Here is an 18,521-nt window from a genome sequence, read left to right as displayed (position 1 = left end):
GGATGCAGTCCTAGTGGTAATTGCCTCTGAAATGAATTACTTGGCAGAGAGTGAGACCGAGGGAGGGGAGGAAATTGTAATTGAACTGCCCCCTCCCTCCCGCCCTCTCCCTTATGCCTGAAGTTATTACATCTGCAGTGCAGAAAGCCATTTTCCATCCGCACACACATACACTCAAAAAAAAAACACACACACACACACCCTTATAAAACCAATTCCTCCCCTCCCCCACACAATGGCCTCAGCAGAGCACCACATTGATGCGGGGTGATTTCATAGATTGATTGTTCACGGGCACATGCACACCAGGCCACAGCGCACTCTTGAACTCTTATTCACAGCACAGAAACAAACACTCCCTCACACATGGAGTTTGCATTTGTTTGTGCCGCCCTGCTCCAAATATTCCCCTATTTGGGGTGCCCTTTAGCTGGCCTTGCTAATGCCTGTTGGGCTGCAGGACATTGGAGTTGGCACAAACAAAAGTGGTGTTCAGTGTCTAGCGAGCCCTGGTTACCCCATACACACAGACACACACACAGCCAAGCGCTGTTATTAATAACCTGCCTGTTGCTGGACTGCTGACAGTTAGAGCCTGATGGATTAAAGAGCTACCCCTCGTTACGTTTAACGCTGTACAGAATACGTTATTTCTCTTTCTTAATTTGGCAACCGTATAAACCAGGGGAGAAATTTAAGACCTGTCTCATCCTACCTTCATCAGCCAACACACTGTATCACTCAGTCTTGTGTTGTCCTTTTGGCCTTTGAATAGCCGGGACATGGAAAGAGAGTGAGTGAGTTAAATAAGTGACCTACCCCCTGCTCCAGCCAGGCATGCACATGTTTTGACTCCAACCTTAGTACACAATAGGATCTATTTCTGTATATGCACTAGGGTTATCACTCCACTTATACTGACTCCGTCCCTCTCTCTCTCTCTCTCTTTTCCTCTCTCTCTCTCTATCTCACCCCCTCTCTTTATCTTTACGCTCTCACTCACTTGCACAAAATCATGGCCGACAGAAACAGCCGGTCGGGCGTTAAGAGGAAAGAGAAGAAGGTGGAAAACAAAACAAATGATGACAAGGACAAAGAAAAGGAAAAGGGAAAGGAGAAGACTGTGAAAAAGCCCGACAAACTTGCGAAGAAGCCGGAGAAGACCCCCGAGCAGCCCAAGGCGGATGAAGAGAAAGAGAACGGGCAAAGCGAAGGAGCGACCGGAGCAGAGGCCAACAACGGTGAAGAAAATGGAGAATTTCAGCCTATAGAACTGCCGCCTTTTGAAATCGTCACAGGGTGGGTTTGTTTTAACACACACACTTGTTTCCCTCTAACCTGTTTGTGCTTTGAGATAATGTGAAACTTTGTTGAATAGAGAAAGTGGTTTCATGTATGTTTTTCTATGATTTTTGTTGCCTCAACTGCATGTTACGTCGTAGGATACTAGTGACTTGCACCTGCCATCCTTACTAACCCAGTGGTAAGAATAGGGATGAGTCACAGAGCGAACACAGATGCCGGCCCCTGCTATATCACTCCATCTAGCATCTGTTCCCCTTTTTCTGTCCTTTGAGTACAGCCTGTTTGATATCACAGCTATAAGAGGTCTGTCTGTGTGATCCATCTGGAGCTTCATGCGCAATATAACAATAGAGAAATAAAGACAGGCAGGTGAAGGCGTGCGCTTTGTGCGGTGACCGAACCATACAGGGCCTTTCATGTTTACAGATTCTGGGATGAAGCGTGTAACACTCATAAAAACATCTGTGGTTTCCTGAGTCTATGCACTGTGTCCCCATAGCGTACACTGATTGTTTTATTTAGTTCTGTTTCTTGGATCGGTGTCAAATTCATCACAGAATGAGTGACTCATGATGTCAGTGTTGGGCAAGCAAGTGAATGCCATTTCACCTGGATAGTCATGTCAGTCACCTTTCAAAGTGACTCAACAGTTACAGATTACTTTAAAAGCACAGCTAACAAACCCTTCGTGGCGATAGGACTAACCCCGATGACGGTCGGTGCTGTCAAAGCATTTTGTGAAACGCTTGCTTTTGAATATGACGAAAACAAAACTTCATATTAGATTTATGAGAACTTTCACTCCAACTCTCTGCCAGGGAACAGATGAGTCCGTTCTACTTCAAGTTTCAGTTCAGGAATGTTGAGTACTCATCAGGGAGGAACAAAACCCTACTGTGCTTCAGAGTGGATACAGCAGGAGGCAGCACAGAGCCTTTGAAAGGTTATATGGAGGATGAACATGCCACAGCACATGCTGAGGTGGCCTTCTTTCAACAGGTAATGAACGCTCTCACTCAGCTGTTTGTCGTGTCTTCTTACACATACGAGAATCCCACAGGAGATCTGATTTCTGGCAGATTTCTGATACAGTAATGTAAGCTTTCTCTCCTTTAGTCCTACATAAATCTCCACTTCACTCCCCCCTTTCTAGGTGCTCCCCAACTCCTCCCAAGAGTATGATGTCACATGGTATGTATCATCCAGTCCTTGTGTAGCCTGTGCCGCCAAGCTGGCAAACATCCTCCAGCAGCGCAAAAAGCTTCGTCTCTGCATATTCTGCTCCCGACTCTTTGAGTGGGAGCAGCCAGAGATCGTAGAGGGGCTTAAAGCTCTGCACAGTGCCGGCTGCAAACTGCGAATGATGAAGCCGTCTGACTTCCTGCATGTTTGGGAAACATATGTGGAGAAGGAGGACCAGAGCTTTGCACCATGGGAGGACTGTCAGGAGAACTACGACTACTATGTGGAGAAACTGGCTGATATCCTCAAGTAGACGTGAGTCAGGAAGTGTGCAGTGCCATCAGGTCGATGAAAATCTTTGTTTTTGGTGATAACTATATTTTATCCCTGTCTTGTTAATGTTACAGGTGCACAGGAGCCTGAATCACACACCGGTCTACTTGTGAAATTCCCACTGGCTTGAATGCGTGTTTCTTGCAGTCACATCTGATGGTGCAGATATTAGTTTGAATGAACACTCATGGCTACATTTTATACTTTTATTTTATTTTGATAATTTCATAGGGAGAAACAAAATGTTTGCATTTCCAGATAAATATATCAAACAATATCCAACCAGTCACTTTAAAAGCAGTAACATTCATTGCCAAACCATATACAGCCTTAAATAAGCTTTAAAAACGTTCTATCTACTGACATCTGCTGTTTGTACAGAGAACTGAAAAACTGATGGAGGTTGAATACACTGATGAGCCACAATAATAAAACCACTGACAGCTGAAGGGAATAACATTGATCATCTCATTACAGTGCAGTATTCTGCTGGTAAACCTTAGTTTCGGGCTTTAATGTTGATGTACGTTGACACAAACCATCCACCTAAACATTGTTGCGGATCAATCACACCCCTAATGATAATGGAAATCCATGAGGGCAATGGGCTCCCCCAGCAGGACAATACCCACTGCCACACCACAAAAACTGCTCCAGAACAGTTTCAGAAACACCCCAAAGCCCAGATTTCAAACCGATTGAGAATTTATAGGATGCAGCAGAAAAATCCTGAACTACGGAGGCCAAATGCTGCCAATGTCCCAGTGCCAGACACCACAGGACACCCTTACAGCTCCATGTTGCAGAGAGTCAGAACCTTTAATTCCCATCAGGCTGGTGATTTTATTGTTGTGGCTGATTGGAGTAAGTATGTAAGTAAGCATCATGACATATTTACAGTAATACAATAATTGAAAACTAACAATGACTAATGATTATCACACAAATAATGTTTCATATTTAACAGTGCTGTTAATTCAAACAATGATGTGAATTAAAATATGTACAATTCCTGATCAGGTTTGTGCTGCCAAGGACTTTTGTGTTTTGATCAAATCTGTACACGGCTGTTAGCCAGCCCTTCGCTCCAGAGTGGGATATCTCAGCAACTGTTGAATGAATTACCATGAAATTTGGCACCTGTGTTTATCGTATTCAAAGAAGGAATCCTAATTAGTTTGCACAATTTTTATCCAGCACGGCAGACAAGTCAAGATTCCATGTGTCCACACAGGCGTTCTAAAATTATTGACCTTTAAAGCAATATCAAATAAAATAATGATCCTCAGCTGTACTTTCAGACTAATGTAAACAAGGTGACAGGCCAGTAGACCTGAGCCAGACAAGCTGAGTCTTAGATGTGCAGTGATTACCACGGTGGTGAGGATTGCACAGTTTCAACATAGTCTCTCTTATCCAGAAATGCTGTTCTATGCCGCGTAATGACCATTGAAAGCCTCACAGGGCTGAATCAAGTGCGTTGACTTGTTTATAGTTATTTGCTAAAATGATGTGACCACATCTTCACTGACTCATTGCTGAAAGGAAACCAGCCCGCCGCCGTTTTCTGTTGTATCATTGTTGTCGCTTGTCACAGCTGAAGACATAAAGAGGAATGCATTATGTCTGTGCGATAGAGGAACTGGTACGGCATTCGTATTACAAAGATGGAAGTTCTCATTAGAAAAGTGCATCTGTAGTTTAACGATATTACCTTTGTCCTCCGGCGAGGTTATTGGTAATGGTGTTGTTTCGCTGCAAACTGTGCCGTTCTCATCTCCTTCTGTAAAATAGATTGTTTTTAACAAAGCAACCAAGAAAAGAACTGTTAGCATTTAATAAACAAACAAATAAACAGGTTTAAAAAGAAAAAAAGAAGAAGAACAGGTCCCTGCCAACAGCCTGGTGCATGATTTTAGTTGTATTCTGTGGTAGTAAATTTAATATATTTGGATAAAACAGCACCTTTAAGGGCAACATCTTTATTTCTGAGAAACTGGTTTTACAATTTTCTGGCATTTTATTGAACTCAAAATGATAATTGACAAAATACTCAGCAGATGAATTGATAATAATCGTTAGTTTATTTACTTTATTAGAAAGTCAGTAAGTAAGTCATTTGTTTTAGACATATTTGGGGTTTTGTTTTTTTTTTTATTTTTACCTTTTGGCGGTGCATCCAGATCTGCATCAGTGATGTATTCAACCAGAGGACAGGGTGCGTCTGTAGCAGGAAAAAGGAAGGAACTTCAATGTGAGCACTAACTGTAAAAGTCCAACCCAAGCTTTAGTGTCAGCAGGTAGTTTCACAAGCTAATTTCAGAAATAGCTCCGGACTGAATCAGTGGTTTTGGCTGTATTTGCCGCATGTTCGCGAAGGGCAACCAAAAAAACCGTAATTGGTGTCATCATACCGGCACATTCTTTTAGTTGAGCCATGGTGAGAAAGAGGTTGGCCTCTTCTGGGTTTTCATCAACTTCAGCTATGTGGGAAAAGAAAAAAACAAAAGAGATAGTAGGTCAACTCTTGGCTTTTGTTGGTTCATTGTCAGATTAAAGTACAGATTAAATGGGTGTCACATCTCTCTCACCCTGCAATCGTTTTTGGACTCCACTAACTTCTGAGAAGAATATCTGATTTTTAGCTACCAAATGCTTTTATTAGCAAGTTTCTACTTGTCTAGTTCTGGACAGTGAGTTCCTGGAAACTTTTTTTTTTTTTGCTAAAAACAGCTGCATACTGCAGCCCGGTAAGAAAATATGAGAGCAATGAGAAGGAACCAAAACTGATCTGGCTCCACGAAGTCAAAGGAAGTTACAGATTTAGGCGACGCTTTTCTGTAGGTTCCTTAACTATGAGTGATCACATTGTCATCAATATTTCATACCTACAATATGATATTAGCTACAGTCACTTTAATGTTGCAGATTTTTTAAGAATTAGTGCCCATTAAAAAAGTTGAAGCAACACCTTTTTTGCGGGTGAATCTGAGAACGATGCATCCAAGAAAGACGACGATGATGCCAAAGAAGAGACAGCCAGAGATGGAGAGAAGCATCCTCCTCTTTAAAACTACATGTTTAAAATAAAGACAGCAATTAAAGTGAGACAGAATATTTGTTGGGCAAACATTCAAAGCTTCCGCACTTCATACTTACGGAGGTTTCTGGTCGTGAAAGAATCACTGCTTCGGGAGTATAATGGTCTCCTGTTGCGAATGCCCTGGCAAGTGTAATCGCTCTGTTCTGGATCATTGTGCGGCGTGGCTACGTGTCTCTCAGAGCTAGACGTGTTGATCAGTTCCCTCCCTTTCGACCTGTTTTAAAATAATTTCCTTGAAGTTTTCGGTTTGTTGTTGATTTTCATAAAAGTTTGTTGTTACCAGTGTTACCATTTAAAAGTCCAGTTCTTGTACTCGCTTTCCACCTTACATTCGAGCACCAAGCTATCAGTGGAGAAGACTTCAGACCATCCAGTTTTCAGGATTATACTAGCCTTAGGGCGCTCTGCAACAAACACAGTAAAACCTCTGATAGCACACATTAAGACTTCATTGTGCCTGAAGGAAAATTAGCATTTGACAGTAGTTTTTAGAGCTACAGCACAATAATAAACACCAGAAGAATGAAAGGAGGTAGTCAAAAAAAAAACGCACCTTTAATGTCAAGCTTGACAGCCTGACTCCAGCCTGTGTTGAAGACCATTTTCTTTCCTCTTTTAGCTTTGCATTCATATGATCCACTGCCTCCCTTCTCCACAGAACTGATATTGTGATAGACTCCAGATATGTCAAGTGGACTTCTATCTTTGTACCACAGATACTCCCATCCAGAGGAGCCATCAACATGACAGCTAAAGGAGACCGGATCTCCAGTGTGCATCAGACTGTGGTCGAGATTCTGCACCAGTGTAACTCTAGGTTTTGTATCTGAGGGTTGATGATAAAAAACAATATTAAGCACAACTGCATTTAAAAGCAAATCACACTGCATAACTCAGTGTTAGAAGAAGCTGTTCTTTGACTACTGTACAGTGCTTTAAATAGATACGTTCATATGCTGAGGTCTAGTTCCTCATCAGAATTAAAAAAAAAAAAAAACTGTAAAGAAAGAACGCTTTCTATCTGCCCAAAGTAGTTATTTATTTATTTGCTTTTTTGAAGAGAGAGTTATGTGAAAATGGTACCTTTATCTTTATGAAGCTACAGCAAAGACACCAATACGAACACTTATCATGATAAGACCTGTAAAAAAAACAATGTCTTTGTCCATGTATTGGCTGCCTGGAGATTTTATTCCCTTTGTAAGGAGTCAGGCTAAATAATTCCCTTCTCCAAATCTTCAAGCCAACGGTCTCTTTGCTGTAGCTTCATATCAAACATGATAAACAGTTTAACTCTTGGCAAGAAAGCGAATATTAGTATTTTAACAGAATGACTTTCTCTATAACTCCTATTTCTGTTTCTGCTTAATGCAGCCTCTACTGGCCACTTTTTTTATTTTGAAAAAAACAAAACAAAAAACAACTATCTTGAAAAAAAAAACATTTTCTCTAGAGAGCTGTGTTAAAAAATGAAGAAAAAAAAAACTCACCATAAACATGAAGTGTTACTTCAGAACTCGGGTTGCTGTTGACAGATCTGCTCTTCAGTTTTCCTGAGCACCTATATTTTCCACGGTGCGAGGTTGACGCCGATTTGAAAGTAAGAGTAGCTTTGTCTTTGCCAAAATGAGGCTTCTCATCAGCCTGGACCTCCTTTGTGTCTTTGTACCACGTGTATGTCCATTCAGAGCTTTCAGGCATCCCACAGCTCAACTCCACACCCTCCTCGGGGAACACGTCCAGCCACTGGGTTACTGGCTTCAAAGACGGAACAGGGATTTCTAAAGAAAGAGAGACACATGAACTATTCTACATGTCCTTGGAGATTAGGCATGAAATCTATAAATGCAGCAGCAACACACACCACAAAGCATCAATACAAAGAAACTTCATATGGCTCACCAGATATGCTTAAAATGCGTCCATCACTGAGCTCTGTATTGAACATTGTTTTGTCTCTTACGGCCTTGCATTCATAAGTCCCGTTGTCCAATGAATTGGCATTAACAATTTGAAAATCGTTGCTGGAATAAGGGAGTAGGGCTCCATCTTTGAACCAGTAATAGCTCCAACCAGATGAGATTCCAACTTTGCATTCAAAGGACACTGACTCCCCAGTGTACAGCTTATCAGCAGCTGGCTGTTGAGTCATCAAGGGCTTTGGCTTTTTCTCTGAACACATAAAAACAGAAGAAATGTTTCTGCATGGAATTTTGCTGTAGCAGCAGCAACCACTTAGATAATATGACCATAACCAGAGATGCAGAACAGAAACACGTCTGCATGCCACAACTGAACATGTAGAGGAAACAGAAACTTACCGTCAACCTCAAGGCGTATACCGTTACTTGAGTCAGTGGTGAAGGGGGAGTTAGTGCCTCTTTTTGCTTGGCATGTATACGATCCTCTGCTTGTTGGGCCAATGGAGTTAACTGAATATTTGTTCTCTGATACACCAATGGGAACACTGTCATTGTACCACAGGTATTCCCATCCAGTGGAGACGTTAATGTGACAGCTGAAGGTGACAGATTCTCCAGGAAACATCACCTCGTACTCAGGGTCCTGCGTCAGTACCACAGCTGGTTTCTTATCTGAAGGAGCATAGGCGTGAAATCGCTATTAGTATGCAAAATTACGCTGTATCTACTGTAAAAACAAGCTGGCCTTTCGCAGCCCTTTAGAAATATACACCCCCCTGCGGTATGTGTACCTAAACTTAAGAATACATTCCCTTTTATAAACCCCCCACTAAATAAGTGTAGATTTTTGGTAACACTTTATTATAACTATCCGTTATAACTAGTTAATAGATCATTTGTAAACTGTTAATTAGTGAGCTATTAATCACTTGTTAAGTGTTTGTTAATAGTTTGTTGATGATTTATAACGATGCCTTATAGATAGTTAATAAACCATTTACAAACTGTTAGTTAATGAGTTATAAATGACTTGTTAACTGTATATTAATGACTTACAGCCATACCCTATAAACCAGTCATAGATCATGAACAAGCCATTAGTGAATTACTTGCTAATGACTTGTTAAGTATCAGTTAATAGTTTATATATGTTATTGGGTCGCTATTCTAAAGTTGCAACTATTCCTCATTTATTAACTGCTGGTAAATGAGGAATAGTTGCAACTTTAGAATAACGTCCCAATAACATATGTAAACTATTAACTGATACTTAACAAGTCATTAGCAAGTAATTCACTAATGGCTTGTTCATGAGCTATGACTGGTTTATAAGGTATGGCTGTAAATCATTAATATACAGTTAACAAGTCATTTATAACTCATTAACTAACAGTTTGTAAATGGTTTATTAACTATCTGTAAGGCATCGTTATAAATCATCAACAAACTATTAACAAACACTTAACAAGTGGTTAATAACTCACTAATTAACAGTTGACAAACGATCTATTAACTAGTTATAAGGGATAGTTATTATAAAGTGTTACCAGATTTTTTTTGTCAGTTAAAAAGAGGAAAACTCACCATACACCGTGAGACTAACTGGAGAACTTGACTTGCTGCTGACAGCCCTGTCCCGGAGATGTCCCTTACACTCATATTGTCCTTCATGTTTACCCGGAGAAGCAGAGTTGATGGAAAGAGTTGCTCTTTCTGAGTCAAAAGACACAGAGTTATCAGCCTGGACCTCCACTTTGTCTTTGTACCATGTATACGTCCAGCCTGAGCCCTTCTGCATCCCACATCTCAACTCCGCAGCCTCAGTGGGGAACACATCCGACCACTTGGTTTTCAACTCCAAAGATGGAACAGGGATTTCTAAAGAAAGAGAGACACATTCACCATTTTACAAATCTTATACACAGAGCTAAAACTCACAGTGATTTTCGTGGTTTAGTCAGTAAAATTAGGTTGGTGACTTTTTGTTCTGTGGACTTTGGGAACAAGTGTAGCTGTCTCACTTTGTAAGTCATTAAGGAAAGATTTTTTTTTTTTGAGCTAAGAACTTCACCTTTATACAAACATGCATACACTGCCCACGTGTGAGGCATCTCTCCGTGCTTTATGCTACACCTCAACATCCTGTTTCATAGAAAATGCATAAAATAACGGAAGCATGATGCTCTAAAGATGTTCTCATGACACTCTTTCACTGAATTTAAAACAGCTTTTTTTGGGGTTTTTTTTACGGTAGCATGACAACACAAAAATACAACTTCTCGTAAAAGACTGTACATACTTAGAACAAAACTATACTATATTATACTTACCAAGAACATCTTGTTGCTTTTTCTCACTGAACTTTGTTTCTGTTTCACCTCTGGTTGCCTTGCAAGAATACATCCCTTCATCAGGAAGACCAAGAAAGATGCTGACGGTTGGGCTAGTGTGAGTCAGAGCTTTTTCATCCTTGTACCACTGATACGTCCAGCCAGAGGACACAGTAACTTTGCAAGTGAAGTTTACTGTTTCTCCAACATACATGGAATTGAAACCATCCTTGCTCAGTGTTGGTGTTGGTACATTATCTGAAACAGACAAGTAGTATGTTATTTCTACACCATACCTCAAGGCTTGTGATGTAGCTGTATTATGAGATGCTCCTGTACAAGATGCTGCAACCATATACGACTGTTTTGTCCCTAAGTCTACTTTTTTTGAGGCAAATGATGTTGACGACATTAGATTCAGATGTGCTTTTAACATTCTGTTACCCTCATTTATGTAAATATAGAGAATGAAAAACACCTCTCAGAATATTGTGCCTCGTACACCACCTCCTTATAAACACATATTTGAATGTTCGCATTAATGATATAGTCGACAAATACTACATCATTCTGACCTCTCAAATTATGTGTAATTTTTTTTTTTTTAATGGCATATTCAAATGACTGTATTTTTAAAAGAAAGACAAACAGTGAGGAAACTAGGCTTATTTATGAGGGATGAGGAGATTGGAAACTTGTTTATCTGTGCTGTAAATGTAAAGCTACCTGTCATTCGGTTAGTTCAACATCACTTTTACCATCATGTATAACCCCAAAATATTAAAATAATTTCTTTAAACCTGCAGTAGCTAACTATATTTTGGTCATTTGAGGGCAGCAAAGTGTGAGCACATCAATGACATATTAACGTTATGTTGAACTACTTGGCAAACATTTACTTATTTACACATCCATCATGTTATGCAGCAGGATTGTCATTCATTTGAAGTTTGAGAGGAGCTGTTTTTTACGGGTTATTTTCTAAATGTATCCTCGTGATTGGCATTCACATTGCCGCATTGCTTTCACACTGTCATTTCTTTAATCGTTATTTAAAAAAAAAAAAAAAAAAAATCAACTGCAGCCAATTTAAGAAAAGCTGAATTTATGTAAAGTAAATGTCATGCAACAATAAAAAAACATGAAAACTGACCGTAAACACTGACTTTAACGCTGTTGCTGAATCCAGAGTTGACGCCTCTGGATGTCAGGTGAGCTTTGCAGGTATAGTCCCCTTGAGCTGCTTTGGTGATCGAAGTGACGTTGAGTGTTGATCCCTCTTCATCCATGTTAAACTCTATGTCCGTGTTCTCAAGGTTCTCTTGATTTCTATACCATGTGGACGTCCAGTCAGAGCTGCTGACTTCACAGCTGAACTCCACCATCTCATTTTCAAACACGTCTAACCAGGGACTGACCAGCTTCAGAGTTGGTGTCGGTGGGTCTGAAAACATTCACACAAATCTTCATATTAAATGGTCAATCAATTGCAGCATGAAAGGAAAACAGAAAGGTGTTATGTGTATCATCAAGGCATGCATCAAAACAATGCACACATGCTCATGTAGATGGATGTGAATGAACTGATTTAGTGTAGTGTCGTCTAGCTGGTGTCATGGTACATAGATTTGCTTACCAGCGACTCGCAGAGTTGTAGTTTCACTCGCCTCTGTGTAGAATGGGTCTTTTCCTCTCTTTGCTTTGCACTGGTACTGTCCACTCTTAGAGTGATCCAAAGAAGTTATTGGATAAGTCTTGCCGTCAGCTGCTGGAATTTCTTGTCCATTATGGTACCACAGATATTCCCATCCAGTAGACACGTCAACCGTGCATGTGAAGGTGATAGATTCTCCGGGGAACATCTCAGGATAGTTTGAACTTTGGCTCAGCTTGGGCTTGGGTTTGTTTCCTATTCAGAAGGAAATAAGAGGGAACATTTTATTTATTGTATGTACAATCTACAGAAGTACAGCAAAAATGAATATAATCAAATGCAACAATACTTGCCATAAACATTCAGTTGGAGTGAGTTACTACTTTGAGTCATGACACCATTTGTTTTGTGTTGACCTTTACAGGAATAGATTCCTCCTGTCGCTGAAGTGATTGTAAGCACAGATCCATCTCCAGAGAAAGACAGACTTGGATCTGAATCTATTTTGTTTCCACTTCTGTACCATGTGAAAGTCCAGTCAGAGCTGTCACTGACAGTACAGCGAAACTCCACTTTCTCAGACGGGAAGACATCCGACCAGGTTGACACTTGCTGCAGACTTGGTACAGGAGGAACTGAAATTGTATTTAAAAAGTAAAAGAATATGGTTCATATATGACATAGGAAGTACGCTTGACTTTTAATCATCAGCTCGAAACACATACTTGCAAATTCCACATTAAAATCTAGTCAATATATGAATGCAATGACGTTTTACTGTTGTTGTCTTACAGGAAGATAACTGTAGCAATGAAGTTCTGTGGATACAAACCAGATTGCAAACAACAATAGCTGCTAGAATTTTTCAACAAAGCTCATGATGCTTTCACAGGTGACATTTGTTGAATCGTAGCTTTTAAGTGTTTGAATTTAATTTCTTAAGGTGTCATTTTTCATTCTGTTGACATGTAAATATTAATACGGGGTGACAATGAAAATGTGCACGAGGGAAATGCATCACCTGTGCTTTTTAAAACATCTACTTTTTTTTTTTTGCACTATCATGGGAATATAAAAAAAAACGAAACCCTTCAGAATGAAAAGAAACCACATGATCAATTTCACTTTAGATTGCTATATAGGGTAAAAGCCTCGGAGCATAAAACCTTACCATAGACAGGTGTGGTCACTTTTGGCAGAGCAGTGGTTTGAGGAGGAACTGTGGGAAGGCGGGTGGCTGGTGGATGAGTGGAGAACAAAAAACTGTGGTTATAATTAACAATAAATGGTAATTTATAGATAAAATAATCATCAGTGAAAGCTTAAAATTAATGACCAAGTATGAAACACTCGATTGAATTTGAACCTAATTAACCCTCCTGTTATATTGTGGGTCAGATTGACCCGTTTTAAAAGTTTAAACCTTTTTTAAAGAATTGTTAAAAGTATTTTTTCAGTATGAAACTTCTTCTGCTTGGCTTAGTAAGTGTAATGAACATGTAAAATGAAAACTGTTCATTTCATTTGTATTACATAGATATTGTTCGGGTCAATTTGACCTGGCAGTCAAAGTGGCGGTTAAAAGGGGTCAGAAGTGTCAAATACTATTTGTTTCTTTGCAACTGTGAGACGTACTACACACACACACACACACACACACACACACACACACACACACACACATGCATGCACGCATGCACGCACACACCCACACACACAAAGATTCTCTGCAACAGAGTCCTACCAACATTATGCTCTGCAGCTGCATATGCTATACTCTCTTTACAGAATGAGCAGCGGAGGTGAACAGATGACAGCCCTAGAGGCTCCAGAGCTTATCTTTGATCATGACGGTGAAATAGAGGCGGATGTATCTGAAGGTGAAGACCATCTCAGGTCAATTATGAGTCTGATGGTTCTGATTATGATCCAAATGAGAAAACTGCTACTTATATTCCTCCAAGCAAGACATTTATGTCAGAAAATAGTGAAACATAGTGATCTTCATGCCCAAATACACGTCAGGCAAAACTGTCTGCAGAAAACACAATAAAGACAGTGCCCACCAGGGCCCAGTAGGATGGCAGTGACTCGTGTGACAGACATCAAGTCAGCTTTGGAGCTGGTCATGCTCAACTCATACAGGAAGGATTATATTTCGTGCCACAATGTTAATATTAGACCACCCTTGCTTTCTTCAATTTCTTGTTCATTTAAGGGCCTGATATCACTAAAGGTATACTGCCTGAAGAATACAATGAACACTAGAAAAAAATGATTACATAATATTTTCTGTCCTATTTGACATGCTTAATCTTAATTGTATTCTCAGGGTATAAAAGAGGCCATTTAATGTCATGAGCAGCACTGCACATGCAAAGGCCTTGAGTGATTTCCTGCTTACATTCAAGCCGTAGCACAACTCAGAAGTTGTCAGCTCTCACATAACGCCTAAAACAAAAGAATTATGTGAAGCCACAAAGGTTGGCACTGCTGGAAATTGGCATGAGTGAGAGACAGGTAGCGAAAAAACTGAAGATCTCAAGACAGCCGTTCATTACACCAAGAAAAAACAAGCCCAACATGGTACCACCAAAGTGCTAGCTAGTTGTAGCAGGAAACATCCTTTCTACCCCATGAGATGCACTCAACTGTTCCTGCGCCAGGAATCGTCGTCAGATCTCCAAGGACCTTAAAAATGAGGGGGCACTGTCGAGAAATGTGACTTGTTCAGCAAGGACGGTTGGAAACCGACTCCTTGAAGCTGGTCTGAAGTCACCCAGGGCACAGAAGAAGCCCTTCATCAACAAAAGGCAGAGGGAAGCCCGCTTACTCTTTGCTGGGGATCACAAGGATTGAACTGTTGATGATTGGACTAAGGTTCTCTTCAGTGAGGATTACAATTTTCAGTTGATGCCCACTCCAGCCAACTTATTGGTTAGGAGGAAGCCTGGAGAAGCCTACAGACCAGACTGTCTTGCCCCTACAGTAAAACATGGGAGTAGATCAGTGATGATCTGGGCTTGTTTCATGTACAGGGCTACTCTTGAAAACAGTCTTCTCCCATCAGCTGGAAAACGCTTTCCTGCCTCTAATGACTGGATTTTCCAACAAGACAATGCCCCTTGCCACGCGACGAGATCAGTTAAAGCCTGGATGGAGAACCAGAACACTGGAACCATGCCTTGGCCTGCTCAGTCACCTGATCTCAATCCAATTGAAAACCCATGGAAAATCATCAAACACTAAATGGAGAACCACAAGCCCCAAAACAAAGCAAATTTTTGTTGAATTTGTGCGACAGGAATGGGCTGCTGTGACAGCAGAACAATGTCAGAAGCTGGTGGAGAACATGCCTGGACGCATGGCTCAGTCATCAGAAACGATGGATATGCAATCAAGTACTAACTCCTGTGTGTATCATGTGACTAAAACAGACAGAAAAAGAAAACATGGAATTCTAAAAGCACGTGTTTTTGGCAGTACAATGTCATTGTTGTAAGAACTTAAGTGATTTTGGTTATGATCAAGAAAACCATGGAAAATGGCAAGATATCAACTCTTAAATTAGACTCTTATGAGCTATTTTTGTTGTTATCGTTATATTTGTCCCAACAAAAGTACCTTTAGTGGTACCGAGCACTAAAATGAACAAGAAATTGAAGAAAACAAGGCTGGTCTAATGACTGTTCAAATCCTCATGTCTCATTTGTCTTGATTTTAAGTCAGCGGGTCAGTGACCCCAAACAGAAGAGGTCTCTCATGTTAATTTATCAAAGAGAGACAATTTCAAAATGTAAAACTGAATTTTGAAAAAAATGAATGTCATGTAAAACTATTGTGTTTTATGTGTAGGTCTTAATATACATTTTTGTTTTGAAAACGTGTGAATTATGCTCATTGAACTATGATCTGTGAGAGGTAAAGAACACCATTGCACTAACTATTGATTGAATGGTTAGTAATGGAGTTAATAACGACATATAAACAATGTTTATTAGGTTTTTTTTTTGGTTTCTGACACTTTTGGATAATTTAACATGCCCTGGGTCAAATTGGCCCACATAACATATTGCTGTTCCTGAGAAAAGAACATAACAGGAGGGTTAAATAAATCATTTTGATGGCACTGCAATCAAAAAAGCTGCTGCAATAATGCATGAGAGTGACATAATCGGTGGACAAAATAACAGGAACACATGACAAACTGCGTTCTTAGACATTTCCTCAGTTGAAACACCGCTAAGAAATTCCATCAAAAACTAACACTATAAACAGCATATTGCAGGACTACATAATGTATTGTCATGTGTAATTTTATTATTGCAATCCCATTACATAAGAATAGGGACACTACATGGTTATGCTTTGTAAAGCATAACCAACTCAGCATGTAAGGTTGGTGTTCCAGAACACTGAGAACAACTTGCAATAGTTGGCGACTACCTGTAGGAACTGCCAGCATGACAACAAAACACTTCCTCATGTTAACTTTATCCATGTTCTGCTTTCTAAACATCTTTTTTATGAAAAGCATTTAATCACTCAATATAAACTGAACAAATTAGTTTGCTATCACAGTAACCAACTCTGTGGGGTTTTTTTTGCAGTCAACACTATTGTTTCTGATGAAATGAAAATATGTCAAACTAGCTTTAAACTGTCAAATCCGTGCAGTTTGCTCAAATACAACACAATGTCTTTTTCAGTGTGTCAGATTGTTTTCCCCTACCATCGCTACCATCCTGAGCACCACAAACAGCCGTCAAATCTGTCAAATCAAACAATGATACACGATAAGTAGGAATCAGATTTGAATGTATGTCAAAATACTCTTTATAAATTGAGTTTTAAAAAAAAGGTTAAACACTTACATACGACACCGAAGACCTTGAAAAGCCACATTTTTCAGTGAACATTGCATGTAACGGCTGAGTTGCTGAGTTGAGTCATATCTTGCTGTGCAGCGAAGTTCATTAAAGGAAACAAACTGCAAACGAGTTGGGCGTGTTTGTGACAAATTCATTTCTAAACTCACCTCAGGAGAACAGCTTTCCTGTGTGACATCTGCTTTTTTCTTGTTGAAGCAACAGGAAATGTGCTGGTGAACCACAGTCAGATGTGCGTGTTCTCAGCATGAATTTGAACTGCTGATTTGTGCTGAAAAGTGACGGAGTGTTTAGGGAATTGAAAGAACTTGCAAAGATGTTAATATGTTGGCAAGACTAGATAATGTGCTCAATGCCAACCAAACTGTGATTGTTTACAGTATGTGCAGGGAAAACTGGATGAGTATACACGAAAGTGGATTTTCTCTTCCAATTTAAAATATGCACAATATGTCAAGATGGTCTTAAATACAGCTATGTTTGAAGCACGCATTAGTTTATTTACTCATGATAGCATTTAAAATAAGTAGAACTAAAATCAAACTCACATTTAAAACCAATTACTATCAAGTCCTTTGTTCAGCTTCACCGCAGATCTTTTTAAAACTAGTGTGACGTGATTGCGGGGCATGAAGGGAAGCTATAGGCTTTTTTAAATATCTCTGTGAACCCCGCCTATTAACCACAAACTGGCACATTCTCTACTGACAGTCACTCTTTGAGATGTAAATGGAAAGAAGCTTTTTGACAGCTTAATTCTTGCTGAAAATACTAAAATGCATACACACACAGTGCTTAGTATTCATCCCTCAATGCCACAGACGCAGCAAAAGGTGTATCTACGAAATACTGACTAATTAGGTGTGAGTTTTTATGCAATCATTTATTTTACATTTTTAAATAAATGGCATTGCTTTGTAAAAATCTGTTTTCATTTCACATAAAAGAGGGGGGGTGAATACTTTTTATAGGCACTGCACATAATTTTAAACGCAGACATAAAGGTCACACACCTCACCGTCAATCGCAATCATCAAGCGCTGAAGTGTCACGGCCTACTTTGTGGTAAAGCAGTACTTCCCGTATGGCTGAGATGTTGCATGTCAGTATCAAACAATTCTGTTCCTCTGTCAGTTTTCACTCACCACGCTCACCATGGGGTGTCAGTATAATACTGACTATCACATCCATACCATCTATCTGTAAATCATGCTTGGACATCCCTTTCTAAAGTACTTTGTAGCCTAAACTGAGTGTCTATTTGGCTTGTATAACTTGTAGTGTTAGTTTTGTTCCCCAAAAAATGCTTTGATTGTAATAGAAATATTTAGATATGCTGTATACTACATGACTTGCAGCTTGGAGTTTGCACACCACAAAGGAAGTGTGCGTTGACAGACAGGTTCCTTGTTGGCCCATTCAGAAGTGATATCGAACCACTTAAATAATTCAATTCCTTTTCATGGAAGTAAGTGTGTGTATGTTTCTGTTTCAGTGTCCTTTTGTTTAGTTCACAGTGTTTAGTCCACATACACCACAGCAGGATGGTTCTTTTCATATTCACTCATCTATCTCACTACAGGCATTGAACCAGTTAAACATTGGTATCTGTTAAAGTATATTTCAGTATCTGTACTGATTTGTCTTTTATAACATAACGCAAAATATAGTGCAATTCTGGCAACTAATCTATACATATGTAACCGGGTGGAAAATTAAATACAGTTTACACTAAAAGCCACCAGAGGGCACTCTTGTTTTTGGGGTAACACCATAGACTGCATAAAAGATGGACGTAGCTAC

At 39.7% G+C, this 18,521-nt stretch overlaps 2 protein-coding genes across 2 annotated transcripts; one reads left to right on the top strand and one right to left on the bottom strand.

The window, feature by feature from the left end:
- The first annotated feature begins 978 nt into the window (after window positions 1–978).
- On the top strand, window positions 979–3,836 carry apobec2b (apolipoprotein B mRNA editing enzyme, catalytic polypeptide-like 2b). Its single transcript, XM_008304082.1, has 4 exons — window positions 979–1,299; window positions 2,124–2,304; window positions 2,459–2,802; window positions 2,895–3,836. Exons 1-3 carry the CDS (start codon window positions 1,016–1,018, stop codon window positions 2,798–2,800), a joined length of 807 nt encoding a protein of 268 aa, XP_008302304.1. The 5' UTR covers window positions 979–1,015; the 3' UTR covers window positions 2,801–2,802; window positions 2,895–3,836.
- LOC103374058 (titin-like) lies at window positions 3,013–16,922 on the bottom strand. Its single transcript, XM_008304084.1, has 19 exons — window positions 16,704–16,922; window positions 16,562–16,600; window positions 13,001–13,066; window positions 12,183–12,464; window positions 11,812–12,084; window positions 11,329–11,619; window positions 10,176–10,433; window positions 9,430–9,723; window positions 8,245–8,517; window positions 7,826–8,095; window positions 7,414–7,704; window positions 6,477–6,749; window positions 6,213–6,327; window positions 5,980–6,137; window positions 5,792–5,893; window positions 5,235–5,303; window positions 4,985–5,044; window positions 4,535–4,603; window positions 3,013–4,417 (listed from the first exon to the last, which is right to left on the bottom strand). Exons 1-19 carry the CDS (start codon window positions 16,732–16,734, stop codon window positions 4,353–4,355), a joined length of 3,279 nt encoding a protein of 1,092 aa, XP_008302306.1. The 5' UTR covers window positions 16,735–16,922; the 3' UTR covers window positions 3,013–4,352.
- Window positions 16,923–18,521: the final 1,599 nt, after the last annotated feature.

This window comes from Stegastes partitus, unplaced genomic scaffold (genome assembly GCF_000690725.1).
Source record: "Stegastes partitus isolate 25-593 unplaced genomic scaffold, Stegastes_partitus-1.0.2 Scaffold2129, whole genome shotgun sequence".
Taxonomy (NCBI): Eukaryota; Metazoa; Chordata; class Actinopteri; family Pomacentridae; genus Stegastes; species Stegastes partitus.
Note: the sequence above shows the minus strand (reverse complement) of the source record. Positions and strands in the feature narration are given on the sequence as shown.

Excerpts from the sequence above, each read along its gene's own strand:
- apobec2b (XM_008304082.1), top strand. The coding sequence starts at position 1,016 with ATGGCCGACAGAAACAGCCGGTCGGGCGTTAAGAGGAAAGAGAAGAAG. Across the intron at positions 1,300-2,123 it reads CCTTTTGAAATCGTCACAGG|GGAACAGATGAGTCCGTTCT; the intron begins GTGGGTTTGTTT and ends ACTCTCTGCCAG. Across the intron at positions 2,305-2,458 it reads AGGTGGCCTTCTTTCAACAG|GTGCTCCCCAACTCCTCCCA; the intron begins GTAATGAACGCT and ends CCCCCTTTCTAG.
- LOC103374058 (XM_008304084.1), bottom strand. The coding sequence starts at position 16,734 with ATGTGGCTTTTCAAGGTCTTCGGTGTCGTAT. Across the intron at positions 5,894-5,979 it reads TTTCACGACCAGAAACCTCC|TTTTAAAGAGGAGGATGCTT; the intron begins GTAAGTATGAAG and ends TTAAACATGTAG. Across the intron at positions 4,418-4,534 it reads AACCTCGCCGGAGGACAAAG|CTGTGACAAGCGACAACAAT; the intron begins GTAATATCGTTA and ends TTATGTCTTCAG.